This window comes from Callospermophilus lateralis, chromosome 18, assembly GCF_048772815.1.
Source record: "Callospermophilus lateralis isolate mCalLat2 chromosome 18, mCalLat2.hap1, whole genome shotgun sequence".
Classification (NCBI taxonomy): Eukaryota; Metazoa; Chordata; class Mammalia; order Rodentia; family Sciuridae; genus Callospermophilus; species Callospermophilus lateralis.
Genome location: NC_135322.1, coordinates 48942221 through 48962089, shown reverse-complemented (window position 1 = coordinate 48962089; position 19869 = coordinate 48942221). Strand labels below are relative to the sequence as shown.

General features: G+C 47.0%; 1 protein-coding gene across 2 annotated transcripts; it reads right to left on the bottom strand.

Moving 5' to 3' along the window:
- Positions 1–9211: 9211 nt before the first annotated feature.
- Positions 9212–17237, bottom strand: LOC143384459 (cocaine esterase-like). 2 transcript variants are annotated; one of them, XM_076839536.2, is made up of 12 exons: positions 17162–17237; positions 14702–14906; positions 13582–13723; positions 12739–12872; positions 12400–12658; positions 11908–12006; positions 11492–11632; positions 11302–11382; positions 10923–11070; positions 10403–10540; positions 9848–9920; positions 9212–9398 (listed from the first exon to the last, which is right to left on the bottom strand). In XM_076839536.2, exons 1-12 carry the CDS (start codon positions 17235–17237, stop codon positions 9212–9214), a joined length of 1683 nt encoding a protein of 560 aa, XP_076695651.2. The 2 variants fall into 2 exon arrangements, with proteins under 2 accessions (XP_076695651.2, XP_076695652.2); XM_076839537.2 differs by lacking the exon at positions 11908–12006.
- Positions 17238–19869: the final 2632 nt, after the last annotated feature.

Sequence of the window (19869 nt, the reverse complement as noted above, 5' to 3'; positions counted from 1 at the left end):
TTTGAATTTTTGGTGGACGGATCATGGTTGAGGATAATAGAACTCCTAAATAATTAATTGGAAAATTTAATTGTACTTTATCTATTGCTATCTCTAGATTATAATTTTTTAATAAGTTTGTAAGTGTGGCATAACAGTCCAGCAATGTGTTTTTAGCTTTGTGTGCTAATAATACATCATCCATATAGTGAAATATTTGTAGTTCAGGATTTTGATTTCTAAGTGGTTGGATTGCTTTGTTAACATAAATTTGACACATAGTTGGGCTATTAGCCATCCCTTGAGGGAGTACTTTCCATTCATATCTCTGATCAGGACCTTCATGATTCAGTGCAGGGATAGTAAATGCAAAACGTGGACTATCCTCAGGATGAATTGGAATTGAAAAAAACCAATCTTTAATATCTATAACTAAAACATACCAAGTTTTTGGCAAAGCAGACAATTGAGGAATCCCCGATTGAGCAGGTCCCATAATAACCATCTCATTATTAATGGCTCTTAAATCTTGCAATAATCTCCATTTACCAGATTTCTTTTTGATGACAAAAATGGGAGTATTATGGGGAGATACAGAAGGTTGTATATGTCCTTCTGCTAATTGTTGTTTGACCAGATCATGGGCTGCTAGTATCTTTTCTTTAGTCAGGGGCCACTGAGGAACCCATACTGGTCTTTCTGATTTCCAAGTAATTTTTATTGTCTCAGTGGCCCTTTCTGAAAATCCAACCCATGTCTGTCTGTTCCTTGATCTATTTGTATTGGTGCTGCTATACCTTGTTCTTGTTTTCCTAATCTTTTTCCTTTCCTAAAACCTTGTCTAGTCATAATAGTGGGTGCATTTTGGTTGATGTTATTTGTTAATGTCAAACCTAATTGATCTAGGACATCTCGTCCCCATAAATTTATAGGAAGATGATCCAATACATATGGCTGTATAGTTCCTTCACATCCTTCAGGATCCTTCCAATCTAATACCATTGCACTTCTATGGGGATTAGTCGCCACTCCTAGGCCTCGAAGCGTTTGAGTGGCTTGTTGTAATGGCCAATGTTTTGGCCATTCTTGACGAGAGATGATGCTAAGGTCTGCACCTGTATCCAGTAGCCCATTAAATTCATGTCCTTGAATATTTAGTTTTAGCATGGGGCGAGAATCTAAATTTAAAGACAGCATAGCCCAATCTACACCTGTGGAGCCTAATCCCTTGGAACCTCTTTCTATAGCACGACTGGAAAATTTATCATGTAGGCTTGGTATTATTAGTAACTGTGCTATTCTATCTCCTGGTGAAATTACTGATATACCATTTGGAGAACTGGCTATAATTTTTATTTCACCTTCATAATCGGGATCAATTGCCCCAGGACTTATCATAAGTCCTTTTAGAGTAGAAGAGCTGCGTCCCAATAATAAGCCTACTGTTCCTTTGGGAAGAGGTCCTTTCACCCCTGTGGGAATGATTTGAACTCCCATCTCTGGAGTTAGTACTGATCTGGCGGAGGCGCAGATGTCCAACCCTGCGCTCCCTCTGGTTTGTCTGATGAGGGATCTGATGGACAATGTGTCCTGGGCACTACCCTGATGGGGTTGCTGGGTTCCTCCAGTGCTCCGTATATTTGTGGTTTTGGGCCCCGGAGCATTGGGCCCCCCTGTCCATTTTTTGGCAATGGAGCCCAATGCCTTTCTCCACGATATCGTGGATAAACACTTGGTCCTTGTTCATTTTTTGATAATGGAGTACCCTCTATGGTGGTTTGAGAACGGCATTCATTAGCCCAATGTCTCCCTCTACGGCATCGTGGGCAAATACCCGGTATTCTACTCCTTTGATACCTAGTTTTGTTAAACCCTCCTCCTATGGGGCAATTCCTTTTAAAATGTCCTGTTTGTTCACAATTGTAGCATGTTCTTGGCCTGGAATCTAAAGCCTGTTTTACTGCAGCTGCCACAATTTTCCCTTGTTCATTAATGTCTCTGGCATCTAAAGCCTGTTTTACTGCAGCTGCCACAATTTTCCCTTGTTCATTAATGTCTCTGGCATCTAAAGCCTGTTTTACTGCAGCTGCCATGACTTGCTCTTGTTCATTAATGTCTCTACATAATTTAATATATGTGTTTAAATCTTCATGTTTCCATGGTCTAATGATATCTCTGCACCAACGATTCGCTTGGTCATAAGCCAGTTGTTTTATTAATGGCATTGCTTGTTCTGTATTCCCAAAAACTCTGGTAGCTGTTTGAATAAGCCTATGTACAAATTCAGCATAAGATTCATTAGTTCCTTGTATTATCTTAGATAATTGACCTTGTAAACCTCCATGTCCTTGTAAAGTCTTCCATGCCTTAACTGCATCTACAGCAATTTGTAAATATACACCAGGATCATATGCAATTTGTTGCTGCTGATCCTCATAAGGTCCCTTTCCTAACAACATATCTAGATTTCTCTGAGGATAACCAGCTGCTGCATTTCGCCTAGCCGTCTCCTTGCAAAATTCCTCATTGGCAACCTTCCATAACAGGTATTGTCCTCCATTTAGCACAGCTTTACACATATTAGCCCAATCTGCTGGCGTCATGTTCAAGTTGGTAATGGATTCGACCAAGCTTACAGTGAAGGGTGCTTGAGGACCATAGGTTGTTACAGCCTCTTTTAGCTGCTTCACTGTTTTGAAATTTAAAGTCTGGTAAATTCGCTGCCCTCCTACCTCAAATACAGGGCATGTTAATACTTGAGATCCTGTCTCAGGATCTGAACTATCCACTGCGGGGGTTGGGGGCCTCTCAGCATATGAAGGTGGCCTTGTCAGTTGGACACTTACGTCCTCTGGTGATAGAAAGGTGTTAGTAGCAGTCTCCTGTAGAGGTGGTGCTGTTGGTTGGACACTTAAGCCCTCTGGTGATAGAAAGGTTTTAGTAGCAGTCTCCTTTTGTAACTTTCCCCCTGATGGCTTTTTCTGCTCTAAACTTTCTTTCTCTGTCTGATTAGCTCGAAAGACCTTCTCTTTTACTTGAATCTTTTCCTCTTTCTGACTAACTTGAGAGTCCTCCTCTTTTACTTGAATCAATATGTCTTCTCCTTCCTCTACCTTTGTCTGAATTGAAGGTTTTGGACTAAGAAAACCAGATACCAATGCCCACAATGCCAATGTGCCAGCTGGCAGAGTTCCTGGGCTGTTATTTTCTATTCTTTTTAAATCTTCACCATGATGGTTCCATTGTGATATATTTAACAACTCCTCCTTAAAAAGCCATGGGCTACATTTTTGCATTGTATCAACGTATGCCCTGACTGCTCTTGATTTTACTGGGATGCCTTCTTCCTCTAACAATTTACTTAACACTCTTTCAGTTTGTTTTTTACTAGTTTCTGATCCCGTATTTCTACTATAATACAACCCAACAAGATGACGCCAAACAAAACCGAGACAGAATGAAATAAAAATGGAACAACAAAAATTCATTATAGCCTTTCTATCCTCCTGACATGTGCATCCGTCCTTTCTCCCTATCTGTTCCTCAGACGTAAATAGTTTTTCCTCAGAAGTGAGCGGTTTTTCTTCCGTCTCACTCATCTCCAGGGACAGGCAACTTAAAACAAAAATGAAGCAAAACAAAAGAGGAATCTTAAAATGGCTCCCCATCCTCTCGCCCTGCCCTCAGGGGCGAGCAGTTTACTTACCCTCAGTCGCTCCCCGTGCGAGCCACCAAATGCCGCAGTCTGGCTGGGCACAATGCAGGAGCCACTTGTCAAAAGAAACTAACTTTATTTTTAGAACCACACAAGATAAACAAAACAGCTCCTCAGGAACCCTGAACCCTGTGGTTCTAAAAATAAAGTTAGTTTCTTTTGACAAGTGGCTCCTGCATTGTGCCCAGCCAGACTGCGGCATTAATCTTCATCTTTAGCCCTAAAGGCCTTGGTGCCCTGTGGTGGGGCTTAAATGCACTGGGTGAAAGAGGAGATTTCTCTGTTGGGAAAACTGGTGCTCGTGGGGGCAAGTTGGTTATAGGGAGAGTCCCAGGGTCCATGGAGTGAGGGACACAGCCTTTCTATGACAGAGAGAAAATGATTTGAAGGAACAAAAGGATATATTGAGCTTCATCTGGCACTTTGGATTACGAGATAAAAGATGAGAGGGTTTCTATAGGAGGGGCCAGAAAAGTTTAGTAACAACAATGAGGTGAGACGGAAAGTCAATCACATGGATGCCATAGTGAGTGTATATCCATAGTAATATCTATATCAATCTTCCTCTTCTTTTTTTTTCAGTAGGAACTCATGAAAAATTTACCCATGATGTGATAGCTGGGGTTGCTTTTGAACAATGGTGCAAAGGACAGAGTGCATTTCAGATAATCTAGGTTGTGCCAGTCCAGATACTTGTTGAAAGTGGCTGATGGGCACATTGGGTTCATTAACTTTCCTATCTGGCTCATATGAGGCTCGTCCCTCTGTGCTGGGCAGCTCTTGGGCAACCACATCTCTCTCTGTGCAGGGAGGTGTTCAATAAGGCCACTGTCCTCCTGATGTTGTTGCCACCTGCAGTGGTTCCCACGTCTTGCACCTTCCCTTCACAGTCTCAAGGTCTGCCTCAGCAGAAATTGGCAGATCTGAGCCAGGTTCCATTAGAAAAAACAAAAGACAAGAACAACCTCAGGGATCTCCTATTGCTCTGCCCAGGGTGGATCCTAATGCATCAATATATGTCAACTGCTGTGGTTGAGGCTAGGCGTGGCAGCCACGTAAAGGCTCCAGAGAGGACAATCTAGTATCATCTTTCTGCTATTGTTTGGATGTGGTTTGTTCACCAGTGATTCATGTGCTGGAAGTTTGGTTCCCAGTGTGGCAGCATTGAAGAGGTGGACTATAAAGGGGTGGGGTATAACGGAAGGTGATTGGATCATGACTAAGGTTTTTGGAGTGGATTAGATCTCATAGGAGTATATTAATATCCTGGAAAGTGAGAACGTTCTAACAGGGCAGCTTGGCCACTCTCCAGTCTCTTGCTTTGCTCCTGCCGTATGATCTATCTCATAAACTCCTGCTATATCACGTCTTTGCCACTTTATGACATAGCTACAAGGCCCTCTCCAGAGGTAGACCAGAGCCAGGCAAAGTGATGCACTCCAGTAATATCAGAGGCTTGGGAGGTTGAGGCAGGAGTTTTGTGCGTTTGAGACCAGGCTCAGTAATTTGGCATGAGCCTGTGTCAAAGTGAAAAACAAAAAGGGCTAGGGATGTTGCTCAGTGTCAGATCATCCTTGGATCCATCCCCAGTAGTGTCAACCACAACAACAGACCAAAAACAAAAACAGAGGCAGACCAGAGAGGGCCACCTGATCTTGATTTTCAATATCTAAAACTGTGTGCAAAATAATTACTTTATTTATAGTTACCCTGTGTTGGCTATTTTGTTACAGAAACACAAAGCAAACTGAGACAGAAAATTGGTACCAAGTGTGGTGTTGTTTCTCAAACAATACCTGAAACTGTGGAAGTGGCTTTGAAACTAGTTAACAATCAGAGGTTGGAGGAGTTTGAGGGAGTAGTTAAGAAAAGTCTTGGGTTGTTGGGCTTGAAAGTGCATGTCTGTAATTCTAGTACTTCAGAATTCCAAGGCAGTAGAATTACAAGTTCAAAGCCAGCCTCAGTATCAGCAACTTAATGAAGCCCTACAAACTTTACAAGATGCTATCTCAAAAAAAAATTGGGGATATGGCTCAGTGGTTAAGTCCCCTGGGGTTAAATCCCCTGAACACAACAACAAAAGAAGTTGAAGAATGAAAAAGAAAGAAAAGTATTGTACTGCTGTAAATGGAGAATTATCAGTATTCCTGGTGAGAGTTCAGATGATAAAGAGACTAGAAGGAGCTAGAACATCATAGAGATTGGTTAAGTGGTCATATTCAGAATGCTGATAGCAATGTGCTTAGTAAAGGCCATCCTAAGGAGGCTTCAGAAGGAAGTGGGAGCCATCTGTGGAAATTAGAAGAAAGGCTACCTTTGATCATTGCAAACAGTTGACTACACTTTATTCAAGCTTAAAGACGTCATGGAAGGCCATATATAACATTGAAGACCTAGAGGATTCAGGGAACAACATTTCTAAGCAAAATGTAGAAGGAGTTGTGTGGTTATTTTTGGTCATTTTCAGTGAGATTTACAATGATTCTTGGCAAAGTCAAGCATACCCTAAAACACTGGGAATGCACAGTCTGCCCACCTAAAGAGCAAAATGGGAGATTGGGTGAGAATATAGAGGATGTAAAACAGGTTACTATGGGTGGGAGGGAGCCAGACTCTCTGCTTCAAAACCATGGGAGAGAAGGCCTGAGGCCTACACATAATCTTCCAGGTGCCCTTCCATCAAGAGCCCCGAAGACCATGGAAGGGGCCCCAGCATTGTCTCAGGATTCTGCTCCTTGTGTTCTAGCAAAATGCTCTGGGTCTGTCCAGGCATGGTTCACCAAAGCCCAGGCATGACTCCTGATGCTGCTCCAAAGGGAGCAAGCAACAGACCTTGGTGATGCCCAATTGGTGCTATTTTGTAGGTCCAAGGGCTCTGCTGTCACAACAGCTTCCCCTAGGGTTTCAAAGGAAAGTTCTGGAGGCCCTGCTGTTGGAGTGCAGTCACTGCAAAGATTCTTCACCAGAATGCCTAGTGAGGCCATGAGAGTGGGACCACTGCTCTTGAGACCCAGAAGTACAGAAGAACTGGTATTGTCAATGCCAGCTTAGGAAAGCCACAGGCCATGGCATGCAGCCCAGGAGAGTAGCCATGTGGGCTGCAACCAGCATCACCCCATGGGTGGGGCTGCCCAAGGCCCTGGGACCAGTACCCTGCCCAGTGTCTAGGAGGCTGGACTTGGAGTTTGGGGATCTAGTGTCTTCTTTGGTTATTTTCAGACTTGCTAGGGGTCTGGGAGTCCTTTCTACTGGTTATTCTTCCTTTTTGAAACAGGACTATCTGCCCTGTGCCTGTTTCAAGGCTGTATCCTGAAACCATGTAACTTGTTGGAAGTCATTTCCTGTGAGTTTCAGATGGGACTTGGGACTTTGCACTTTGGAGTCATGCTGGCAAGGTTTCAGCCTTTGAGGACTATAGGCATGGAATGACTGCATTTTGTATTGAAAGAAGGACATGAACTTAGGGGCGCGGGGGGCAGAATGGTACGGTTTGGATGGGTTTGCCCCCCAAAGGATCCTATCATGGATGACAGGTCCCCAGTGAGGTGGTACCTTTCATAAGTAGGACCTAGTGATTGGCTCAGGACTGCCCTGTGAAAGGATTAATGCTAGTCTTTCAGAGTGGATTAGTTCTCATAGGAGTGGGTTAATTCCTTTGAGGTGAGTGTGAGTTTTTATAAATAGAGCAAGTCAGCCTCTTCCCTGTCTATTGTTTCCATTCTTACTAAGTGATCTCTCTCCCACAAAATCCTATGATGTCATGCCATTATCATGTTATGACAAGTTGAAAGTCCCTCACCAAGACTGAACCAGAAACCGTCAGCTGATCAGAGATTTTCAGGCTCTAAAACTGTGAGCTAAATAAATCTGTTTCCTTTAAAAATCATCCAGTGTCAGGTCAGTTATACTGGTTTAGCACCCCAAATCGAACTAAGATATGTTCCAAGTCAAAAGGCACACTCCTGGGGCTAGGAAGTGGCTCATGCGGTAGCGCGCTCGCCTGGCATGCATGCGGCACGGGTTCGATCCTCAGCACCACATACAAACAAAGATGTTGTGTCCACCAAAAACTAAAAAATAAATAAATAAATAATAAAATTCTCTCTCTCTCTCTCTCTCTCTTAAAAAAAAAAAAAGGCACACTCCTCACGCACTGCATGTCTATAATCCCAGCGACTCAGGAGGCTGAGGCTAGCCTCAGCAAATTAGCAAAGCCCTAAACAATTTAGTGATATTCTGTATCAAAATACAATGGAAAGGGCTGGGGGATAGACTTGGTGGTAAAGCAACCCTGGATTTCACTCAGTACCAAAAAGGGGGCATGGGTGGTACGTACCTCTTCCCAGTAACATGTTGCCTACAGAATTCTTTACTGGGTGAAATTTCTTTTTATTTAATGTACACAGACAGCAGTCCCAGATGCCTCAGGTTTGTATTGTGACAGTCATGGACAGAGTCTGCTAAAATGTCCCTGAACTTGTTAAGTCAACAGTACATCATCCTTTCCACTCGTTGGTGGAGGAAGCTGCACCATGTAAGAGTGTGAGGTGACTCCAGAGGGTGAGTTGTGGTCATGTAGATGGAAACCAGGAAAGAAAGAAAGCCAATCTGAAAGTGATGAATCATTGGGAGGGGACTGTGTTTAGGAACTGACAAAGAGGCTCAAGAGAACTTGTTTGCCCCTTCTTCCAAGTGAGGACATAGTGGGAAGGTGCCATCTAGAAACCAAAGCAAGATCTCCGCAGACAACAAATCTGCTAACCCTTGATTCTGGACTTGTCACCTCCTCCACAGAAGATAACTCATTCGCATATTTCATCAGCTACACAGTTTATTGTGTTTATTTGTTTATATTTTGTTGGTAACACTGTGAGCAAACCCAGGACATTGTGCCTGCTTGGCAAGTACTCCACCACTGAGCTGCTCTCCCAGGACTTGTTTTATTTTGAGCTCAGGCCTCCACAAGTGGCCAGCCTGGGATGCATATATAATTCTTCTCCCTCACCCTCTTGAGTTACTTGGATTATAGGCATGTGCCACCGTGCTTCACTAGATTATTGTTGTTGTTGTTGCTGTTGCTGTTGTCACAGCAACCTGATGGAGTAAAACCTTGGGGTTGTGGTGTACAGCTTTTCTATAGAGGTCCCACTGGTATGAGAACATGGGCAAGGGGTTCAGAAAAGTACCAGCTCTGCTTCCTGAAACTTCTCTGCCAGCATGGGAGGGTGTGGCAACCAGGAGGAGGGGGAAGGAATTGTAGGGAAGGAGAGGGGAGGAGGGGAGGGAGGGACTCAGGCATAGTGGGATGAGGAAGAAGGTGGGCATGAACTGGCTTACCCATCCACAGCCTCCTTGGGAATTACTGAGTGTGTCTAACAAAAGAGGACCCATGGCAAAGTGTATGGACAAATAGCTATGTGAATAAGTGTGTCAACCCTGGTTCTTTGGTGGGCATGTGTGGGCACCACAGGAAGACCCCATCACACCTAGCACACCCCTGTCTTCCTGACAAGGAAGCTAGAGCTCTGTGTGCTTGTCCTTAGCTCCCTTTAGCTCCTGGATCTTCTGAGGCAGGGTCTTGGTCCAGAACTGCAGCCTGTGTGCCTTCAGGGCCTGGCCCACAGCAGGCTGGATGTCCAGCTGCAGGTACTGCTGGTCCTGGTTGAACAGTGGCCAGTGGGGTAGGCCTTCTCCGTTGGGGTTCCTATGTACATGCCCTCCCAGCAGGGAAGGGTGAGGGTCAGTGTGAGCTCTGTTGAAGTGAGATCTGTCTACCACCCCAATTTTGGACAGGGAAGCCAGTCAGGCAGACGGGGGTGTTGAGAATGGGGAGAGGTGTCCTGATATAGGAAAACAATAACCTCTCACTACTGTCATTCCACACAGGGCAGAGCAACCTGGCCTGTGTTGCCCTTCCCTGTGAGAGGCTGGCTCTCATGGTAGCCCAACACTATGGCTCACCCTCTGGACCACTGTGAGAAGAGACCAGTGATTTGCACCCACAAAGCACCCTTTTTTAGTGTGGGTCTTCCCATTGGGTAGGGGGCTAGGATGTGATTAAGGACACACATTTGCTAATGGGGTCACCTCAGACAAGGGGAGCACTGGAGGGCCCGTGTCCCCTGGGAGGCTGAGATGTGCAGGTGTCCTCACCCATTTCGAGCAAAGTTGGCCCAGTACTTCATCATCCTCCTGTTCAGCAGCTCCTCCTCCTCAGTGAGCTCAACTGTGGGAGGAGGAAGGCAAGGGTCTAGGTCCTGGCCAATCCCATCCAGCTGTCCACTCCTGTGCCACACTCACCACCCCAGCCCCAGGCTTATGTCCCTTCCCTATCACAACAGTCCTGGGGCCAGGCCCTCAGCTTGCCCAACCTGCCTTTACTCCTCCCAGCTTTTAACTGAATCAACACTGGGCTCCTCCTTGGCCTACCAGTCTCCTTCTTTTGGATACTGTGAAATCATTTATGAAATGATTTGGCTTTAAACCAACCTCGTCTTCTCCCATGCTAGACACCATGTTTAGGGTGGGAACAGGGGTAAGGAGCATAGATTGGACTGGAAAGGTTTAACCCTGGAATGACCTGTTGAGTTGTAAGATGGTAGACACTGGATCCCATGTTCTCTCTTAGCCCCAGTTTCTCATTGTACAATGAGAGCAATTGTCACCCTGTAGTCATGAGAATTCTCCTGTGGAATAAGGAGTGCTCACCTCTTATGCCATTGATGAAGGATCCAAAGACAAAGAGGATCTCGTCAGCATGGTCAGCCTTCACATGTCGTGGCCTCATGTCCTTAAACATGCTGGGTGGATGCTGGAACTCATAAAAGTAGACAGGAGCATGGGAACCTGGAGGGTGGACAGGATGTGTCACTCTTGGTGACAAGATTGCTGGGTCCATCTCTGGCTTGAATCTTCACAGTGGCTGGGAAGCCCAGATTGGATCAGGGGCAGTTGCAAGGCTCTTTGTTAAGTCATGTCTTGGACTTCTTGGCTGTGTGGTCACGGGAAGTCCTTGAGTGCCACTATCTTAGTTACCTCCTCTGTAAAATGTGTGTGATGTCTATCTCTTACTCTAGCCATAAGGATTTACTGAGATGAGGGCCTTCAGGTGCCTGGGACCAGGGTCTGGATAAAGACATGTGTCAGGACCTGACACCAGACCTCACCTGGGACCCACAGCTCTGAGCTGTCTCCTAGGAAGCCAGGATTCAGGTTCAGACACACTCACTCTGATAATGTGCTACTTGGAGTGCAGGCATCACAAACATGAAGTCTGCCATCATCTCCTGGAACTGGAGTCGGAGGGTGTGAGGGTCCTTGTTGTCTCCCATGTACTCCTTCATCAATAGGTCAGCACATTCGGCAGGTAACATCATCTGGTCCAGGTGACCAGGGAGAGTCATGTTAAGCAGTCTCTGGGGCAGGGAGGCAGGAGCTTGAGGGTAGGGATTGGGGTTTGGGATGTGTCAGGGAATAGGGCAATGCTTCAAGCTGTGTGGCGACCCCACTCACAAATGCACATAGATCAATCTTTGCTCCTGGGGATTACTGAAAAGGAAGAGTGTCTGGCTGCACTCTTGCCTGGTGCAGGACCCAAGGAGTCTCACCGTCTGTGCTGATATTCTCTGCAGAACAGCTCGCATGGTCTCTCTGTCTAGGTCTTTCTGGATTTCAGGGGGGCCCAAGAGCTGTGTGGTGAAAAGATAATCTAGAGTTGTGGGTGAGATGACCAGGACCTACAAAGTCTGAAGCTACTTCCACCTGACTCTATTGAGGAGATTTGGAGATGGGATTTACCATGGGAATGATCCAGCCATACTCATCATTGTTGACACCAATGATGCTCGGAACAGGTTCAAAATCAGCAGAGGCCAGAAGCTCTTGGGGGTGCCTGGGTAGGAAGGCCCCATCCACCACAGCAGGAATGATCTTGAAGGCCTAAGGAGGCATACAAAGTCCATGATTACAGGAAAGAAAGTCTCTTTTCTAATGATACCTGAGTTAACTCCAACCCATCCTAACTAATCCCTTGAGTCTCAGACCAACATTCAGAGATTCTATACCTTGTTCAGCATATTGTTGTCTCAATTCCCATCCAAGGCTATGAGGATACAAGAAAATCAGGCCTTGGAAATGAGATCATTTTCCCACAGTGGAAAGCACTGTGTTTTTCTTATAACCCCTATCTCCTCACTAATGTCCATTCATCCTACCTTGTTAATAGCCAGCATTTCCTGTTCACTCTTGCCCCGCAGGCAGCTCACCAGGGCCTCTGACTCTACTTGCCCACAGGTAGACAGGTTGGCCACCATCTGTAAAGAAAGGGCAGTATTGCCAAAATCTCAGCTGAGTGCAGGTTGCCCTTAATTATCAAATTGTATCCTGTGTATAATGCTGCAGGTGTGAAATCCTTCCACATTTCCTGAAGCTCAGGTATCATCCAGAGGAGATATCACACCTGCTTCCATGGGTCTTCTGAGGATAAGGTCCACAGGGTGCAACTTTGCAGATCATAGAGAAAAATCAACACTTGAGGCAGAGGTGTGTGGATTCAGACCTTTGAGCTCCTCTGAAACCCTGGGATGGTGGCCAGTTCTGGAGACACCTGGATGGACTTTATTCCCATGGATCAGACAGAGTGGCAGAGGCTCTGAAGTTGAAGGGCAAGGCACCAGATTTGGCCTTGGGCAGTAAAGGATACTCACTGTGGAAACAACTTTAGATGAGCTGGTGATAAGGTCAGGCAGCAGGGCCACCCCACTCTCCATGATGGCACCATGGAAGAGTCCTTGGGACATTGGAGACACCACAAGTGAGGACACACTAGTGCCACCTGCAGACTCGCCAAAAATGGTGACCCGATCAGGGTTGCCTCCAAAGTGGGCGATATTCTGCTGGACCCAGCGTAGGGCAGCCACTTGGTCCAGGTAGCCCCAGTTTCCAGTGGCATGCTGGTCTCCAGTGCTGAGAAATGCAAGGATGATGATCACTGGATGGTCCTCTGTCTACTCAGCCCCCATGGACCATCCCTGTCCCAGGCTCACCTGAAGAAGCCCAGAACTCCCAGGCGGTACTGGATAGTGACCACCAGAACATTTTCAATGGCTGCCAGAATAGAACCATCATACATGGAAGCTGAGCCCACCACCAAGGCACCACCATGGATCCAGACCATCACCTGGGAAATCAGGAGATATACCATGTGGTAGCCACCGCGCCCAACTCCATCCTGGCTGAACCCCTCATCTGAAAACCACTTTGGCTTGTGTAGCTACACCCACACAGAATGTGAATAGGACCTCATGATGTAGGATACTGGTGACAGAGTAAGTTCAATTTGGAAGATCAGGTCTCCCATACTTTGGAGTCAAACCCGGAAGCAGAACATGGATGTATTCCTCTCAGAACTACTCGGAAAGGAAAAGGAAACTGATGTTTCTGTGATTATCCCACTTGAACATTAATTTAAAGTGTCATCTAATCTCTGGCCCCCCAAATAATCGATGATCATGGAATTTAGTGATCTCAAAGTGCACCTTTGGGCACCTGAATGGATCTCGTACAAGCTGGTGAGTTGATCAGTGGGTCAGAACATTTGGCCCCTGAGAGCATCCAGGGTTCTTTTACTAGATCAGCTTTCTTCCTGCATAAGAGGCCTTCTTGGAGCTGATAGTGAGAAACTTTTCATGGTAGTTCACACCACAGTGGTGGCCAGCTGAACCTGTGTCTTCCAGTGTTGTTGGTATTGTTATGTAGTACTTGGGGTCAATCCCAGGCCTTCACAGCGTTGTGCTAGTTTCTCTACTTTGAACCATGTCCCAAGCCCACTTCTAATGCTCCCCCAAAAAGTTCTCCCACCCTTCAACTGACCATGACTTAACACTCACAGGCAGGTTAGAACCCTCACGGGCATGTGCAGGCGCGTAGATGCTGAGGTACAGGCAGTCCTCTGACATGGGGATGGGAGGCAAGTTCATAGTCCCTAGGTTCAGAGCCTCTGTATTCATTGCATCTGCATTTTGCAGACACCTGGTGACAATGGAATACAGTTATTTCAGGGGCTGAGCAGTGGTCAATTCAGACCTCAGGTCCTGACTCGATCCCAGACAACCTCACTCCCTGCCTTAACTGATGCCTGGCCTCACATGATCCTTCTTTCAAGTCATTTCCCACTGAGTTCCAGGCCATGGGCTCTGGGGAAGCAGGGATGGATTCCAGACCCCCAGGGAGGACTCAAGATTGTTGAGCCCTTGATTCCACCTCCTTCTGAGGCTGGGCAATCCTGACTCTAGGGCCCTGTCTGGGAAACACTGGCTGTCTGTGTTGACATTCACCACTTATGGCTGTCCCCATTCAGGTCTGGAACAGCATAGGTGTCCCCACACAGCTGGTGCCTGAGTGGATGGAGGTTAGTTCTCACAGAAGGGTAATGGGGCATCCCACAGCCCACTCAAGGCTCTCAGAAAACCTCACCCCTCCACAGAGTCTCGAGCTGTAAGCACATGCCCCTTTCCCTTGGCCCTGTGGGTGGGTTCCCCAAGGAGCCACCACTGTTCGCTCCTCAGGGATCTGTAGCATCGACTGCTGGAGTCAAGGTCTTTTATAGGTTCAGAGAGCCACGCCGACCCTCTCCCAGAATCATCTCCCCGGTTGGAAGAGAACCCCTGGAATAAGCCAAATCCAGGGACATTATTTTCTGCTCTGTGTTCAGCACTTGGAGCTAATAATGCCTTTTGGGTTCCACTCTCTGATGCAGGAGCCTGGAAAAGTTACTTCTGCATTGGAAAAATGAATGTGGGAATTGTCCCAATGCAGAGGGATATATTTTTATATATTTGTTTACTTAGGGCCTGGGTTTCAAAGCCAGTTTATTAGGTTGCTAAAAACACATTACCACTGACCTACAGTCCCAGGCCTTGCAGTGCAGTGAAGGAGCCACTGCAGCCTGGCCCAGGGCTCGGAGTACCCACCCTCACCCCAGCCCTGAGGTTTCCCAGGAGAACTTACATGGCTGGGTGGGAGGTCCCATCCCTCACACCACTCCAAGGTTCAGGGGGCTCAGGGGCTGCAAAGCGCAGTGGTCCTAGAGGTGGCTTGGCAAAGGGAATTCCCAGGAAGGTGTGGACCTCCGCATCGGTGCCCTTCACATGGAGGAGGCTGCCCCGCACCTGCCCGGTGTGGGTGGTCCGGATGGGGCTGACTGAATCCTGGCCTGTGGGCAGAGAGAGGCACTTCAGGCTCAGGTCTGCCCATCAGCTGCTGACCTGCAGCACTGTGGCCTGGTGGGCCCTCCTCAGCTCAGCCTTGTGGAGGGACTCTGATCTGTTAACATTCACGTCTGAATATTTCTGCCCATCCCTGTCCCTATCCCCACCATCACTATTACCCGACCAGCTCACAGCCTATCCCTCTAGGCTCAATAGGTCCCTGTGACTTGCCACCATCCTTCAGTCCTAGAAACTGCCAGCAGAATGTCTCTTGGGCTGATGGGTAAAGAGTGTCCATTGCACTCACTGTGCCAGGTCATGTCAGGCACTAGAACTGTGGGAATAGAACTAAAATCTCCCATTCTCAAGGATCTCATGCTTGAGAAGACAAGACATGACATAAAGAAGCATCATTCATGTAAGGAGAAACAGACATTAGGAGGGGAGCTATGAGTTCAGACCATACAAATCTTGTCCTGCCTGGGGTTGAGGATCATGGCAAGGAGGCAGTGGAAAGTCAAGCTATATATACCTGGTTTGTGCAGGTCATGATATTTGTTAAAAGTTGATGTTGTGCATATTGGGTTTAACTCGTCTTTCTACCCCTAGAATGGGCCTGATCTGGGTGCTGTGCAGCTCTCTGGCTGTCCCAGTCCTCTCTGTGCTTCAGGGTGCAGGTAGGTGGCAGTCAGGTCCACAGTCCTCCTGCTATTGCTGACATCTCCCCAGCTCCCACATCACTGGAGCCTTCCCTCCCCCAGGCTCCAGTTCTCACTCTAGAGTTTGGCAGATCTGAGCTGGTTTCCATAAGAAAAATTAAAAACTCCAAACAGCCTCCTCTCTCCCACAAAGTACACTAGCATCTGAATTTTGAAGCTACCTGGTACAAGACAGGCCAGGGCAGCATGCACTCACAGGACCAGAGAAGGAAATTGGCCAGCATCTCTCCAAGACTAAAGACACACTCTTGTCCCTACCTACATGCTGTCTCCACACAATACCTTGCCAGATGGGATCTTGGTCCATGTAACTCACGTGGCCACTCGCGACTAATGCCTGATATTTGTTTACTACAAAGGACAGAACCTGCTAAATATTCCTGCTTGGAGTCTGTTGACATTATGTACCTGCTCCCTTTAAGAGAAGCCCTGCATGAAACAGCAGGAGGAATCTCTACTATGTATATAGTGGTGTGAAGTTTCCTTGTGTCAAGATGTGGAAGAGGTCACACCAGAAAAGATGTGACCATTTAGGTGAGAGACAAAGATGAGTAGTGTGTAAGACCTGGACCCTATTTAAGACCTAGATGGGCCTGTGGAGGGGCCAGGACTGGGTGGGCAGAAGACTGTGGGACTGAATTCTATACCCTCCCGTGACTCAGTTTTTTTTTTTTTTTTTTTTTGGGATGGGAGTTCAAGAAGAAAAGACTCTTCTAAATAGAATCTCTCAGTGAAGCTAGAAAAATCTTCCTGCTGAGATAATTCTGGTTCTCCAAGACCCTGGGTAAGGGAGGAAGCCTGTCAGTGGTGGTCTAAGTGGGACAGGTGACATGGATTCCTCTGTGCAGATTAGAGTGGGAAAGCTGGGTCTATGTCCAACACCCACACTAGAAGCGTGAGGGATCCAGAGCTGCTGACACTCCCTGGGCATGGTACTCTCCTGCCAACACTTTATGATAGGGGCCTTGAGAATTCTAGAAGGTACAGAGCACTTCACCTTTGTTCTAGAACACAATCCAAGCCATGCCAGCTTGGGTTTGCAAGTAAAGGGAACTTACCAGTCATTCTAATCAGCTTTGAGAAGTGGTACCAGGGATTTCTGTAACCCCCAGTGCTGGTTACCTTTCCTTTAGATCCTACAGAAGGTGCCAGCACTTCTCTGGCCAAGGGGTCAAAACATTCAGAGCCAAATGTAACCAGCAAGCTCTTATATTGCTGATGTTATTAACCAAGGGTGAGTAGTAGCTACAGCCACAGCCACACACAGAAGAGGAAGGTCCCCTATCCCTGTTCCTTTGCCAGGAGGCTTCTCACTTGCCCATACTGTGCTCCTCAGCACCCCTCACACTAGCTCACTCCTCCATGGGGGTGTCCTCAGGCAGCTCTGACCCTCTCTGGCTCACCCTCCTGCCCCTCATCCCCTTCATGTCTCCTCTACCAACTCCCCCGCCCTGGTGCCTTCCCTCCAGGCTCAGGCTCTGTCTCTGTGCACTTTGGCAGATCCAACCCGGTCTCTACCACCCTCCCCATGGCAGCCTCACCCTGGCCCTGGATGAGGAGCAGCAGGAGCCCATAGACCACGATGATGAGCCAGGCAGGAAGTCGATGCAGGCACATGGTCGGCTCCCAGGGCTGCTTCTGTATTCCTGGGCTTCACCTGGAAATGCAGAGCAGCATTCTGCCAGGTGGAATTTGGACCTGACAATTAGGAGGCGGGGAAATGGGTGGTGCCCTGCAAGGTGTGTGCTGCAGGAGAGTCAGTGTGAACTCTCAGAGGTCATAGGGCCAGTGTGCAGCGGGCAGGTCCCTATCCCTCTTCTTCCCTTGGGCACCTCCCAAGGTGCCACACAGCCTCTGCAGCCCCTCTGAGATCCCAGGACCCCTCTCCTCACACCTGGAGTCACTAATTCCCTGTCCTTGCAGTCACAGGCCCATGAGGGTGTTGGGGAGGAGAGGAGGGAGCAGAGAGCTGGATGTAACTGGAGGAACCTGGAGGGCTTCTCTGGGAGGTGCAGAATGAAGATTTCCACAGATGGAGAAATACAGTTGACCTTGCTGGAGTGAGGGGAACTGCTTGCACAGTGGCAGGGAGGTGTGACTGTGACCTTCGTAGCTGACTGGGTGCCCTTCAATAGTTCCTAATCTCTTATAGAGGATGTTCTAAGAACCTCTGAGGGCCCCTTCCTTGTCCGTCTGATTCTTCTTTGTGAAGACATTTCTGTAGATACCTCTCAACATTTGACCTAGGTCCAGTTTGCAGTCACTTATCCACTGGAAAGATGTGAAACTGTTGGTGTCTGTTGGTCCAGGGAACTTCCAAGGATTAGGTGCCTCTGGGAGATTCTGAAACATCCTGAGCCCTGCATGGGTGAATGGAAGCCAGTGTGGGTTAGGAGGACCTCCTCAACCTGACTTCCCTGATGAAGGGGTGTGGGGCTCAACTTCAGGCAGCCTAGAGGTTCCCCTGCAAACTGACCTTTGCTAGCTTCCTCCTAGCCCCCATAGGCTCTCACAGCCCAGTGTTGTGTCCTTTTCAGCCACTTTGGGGGAGCAATCAGCTTTATCCAGATATGAGTAGCCATCATGCTGAGAGCACTGCTTCTCCTTAACCTCCACCCAATCAGCAAGGCTGCTGTGGATTCAGTTTCCCTTCCAGGGCACTCTGCTCCAAGCCATCGCCCCAGCTCCTGCCTGGGCAGATCCTTTCTCTGCCCTGAGTCTCCTGATCTAATTCATAGATGGGCTTGGGCCTCCACCCAGCTCAGTCCTATCATAAGCTCCTTTGTGTCGACTGGACAACAAGTGATTCTTCCTAACCTGGAGTCTGCTAGGGTGAAGGTCCCCATGGACTCTGCCATTTATGGCACTATTTTACAGAGGCCTTGGCTTTGACAATGACCAAGATAATAGTAATAACGTGTAATGATGAAGAGTTTCAGGAGCATATCTGTGTATGCGTTTCTATATATTTTACTTTATACATCTATAGAGATGAGAGAGAGAGAGAGAGAGAGAGAGAGAGAGAGAGAGAGAGAGAGAGACAGAGAGAGAATGAAAGATGGAGGCAGAGTCTAAAAGTCAAAACAAACATGAGACATGAGATCCCCCAACAGGTCCTTTAAATATAATTTAATCTAAGACCCATAAGACCAAGTGTTGAAGAGGATATGGAGCAACTGATACCCTCCTAAATGGCTGGTAGGGATGCAAAGTGACAGAGTCATTTTGGAGAACAGTTTGTTATTTCCCTTAAAAGTTCCACAAACACTTGCCATGTGACTCAGCAATTCTATTCTCAGATCTTTTCTCAACAGAAATGACAGCATGGGTCCATATAAATAATTTCTGAAAACATTCCTAAGAGCTTCATTAGAATTGGTCAAAAAATGGAAGACATTCAGATGTATATCAACTGGTCAATGGATAAAGGGTGGTGTGTGCCTACAAGGAATGCCACTCCCCAGGAAAAGGAATCTGAGATCTGCTTGCGTCTCAAAAATAGGATGTGAAGTGACAGAGCCATTCCTAAAAGTATCCATTTGTATCATATTTGGAGCAAGGCAACTAGAGGAACCCAAGCAATTAAGTGACTGCCTTAGAGCAGGATTCAGGGCAAGGAAGGACTACAAAGGGGCATGAGGAAGTTTAGGAAGTGAAAGAAACTGGTAAAACTAGTGGTGGTGGTGTTTGCTTATTTAAATATTACCTCAGAGTGAGTAAATTGTATACCCAAGAGATTAATTTAATTGTATATAAGTTATTCCTCACTGGGCTGTGAATGGATGTAGCTCAGTGGTATAGTGCTTGCCTAGCAGGCCAAGGTGGTAGGTGTGGTCCCTAGCACTGTACACACACACACACACACACACACACACACACACACACACATTCACACGCACACACTTATACTCAATAATAAGGTTACTTAAAAATCTATTAAAAATCTACAGCATATTGTGGGAGCCCCTTTGGGTAATACAGTGTGCTTCTGCAGAACTGAAACATAGAGGCATGCTCGCAGGAACTCAGTAAATGCTATAAGGATGCACACATCAGTCTTCACCAAAAGGAAAGTCTTTCCTGCGCTGGGTCCCAACAGGCTTAATGGTAATCTTGTCAGTCCCCTGGTGGCTCAAATGGCAAAATGGAATTGTCATCTTTTGCCCAAAATTCATAAAGGTCTTTGTTTGGGGGCTTAAATGTAGTGAATGGAAAAAGGCATATCTCCCCTGGGAAAAGTGGTGCCCCA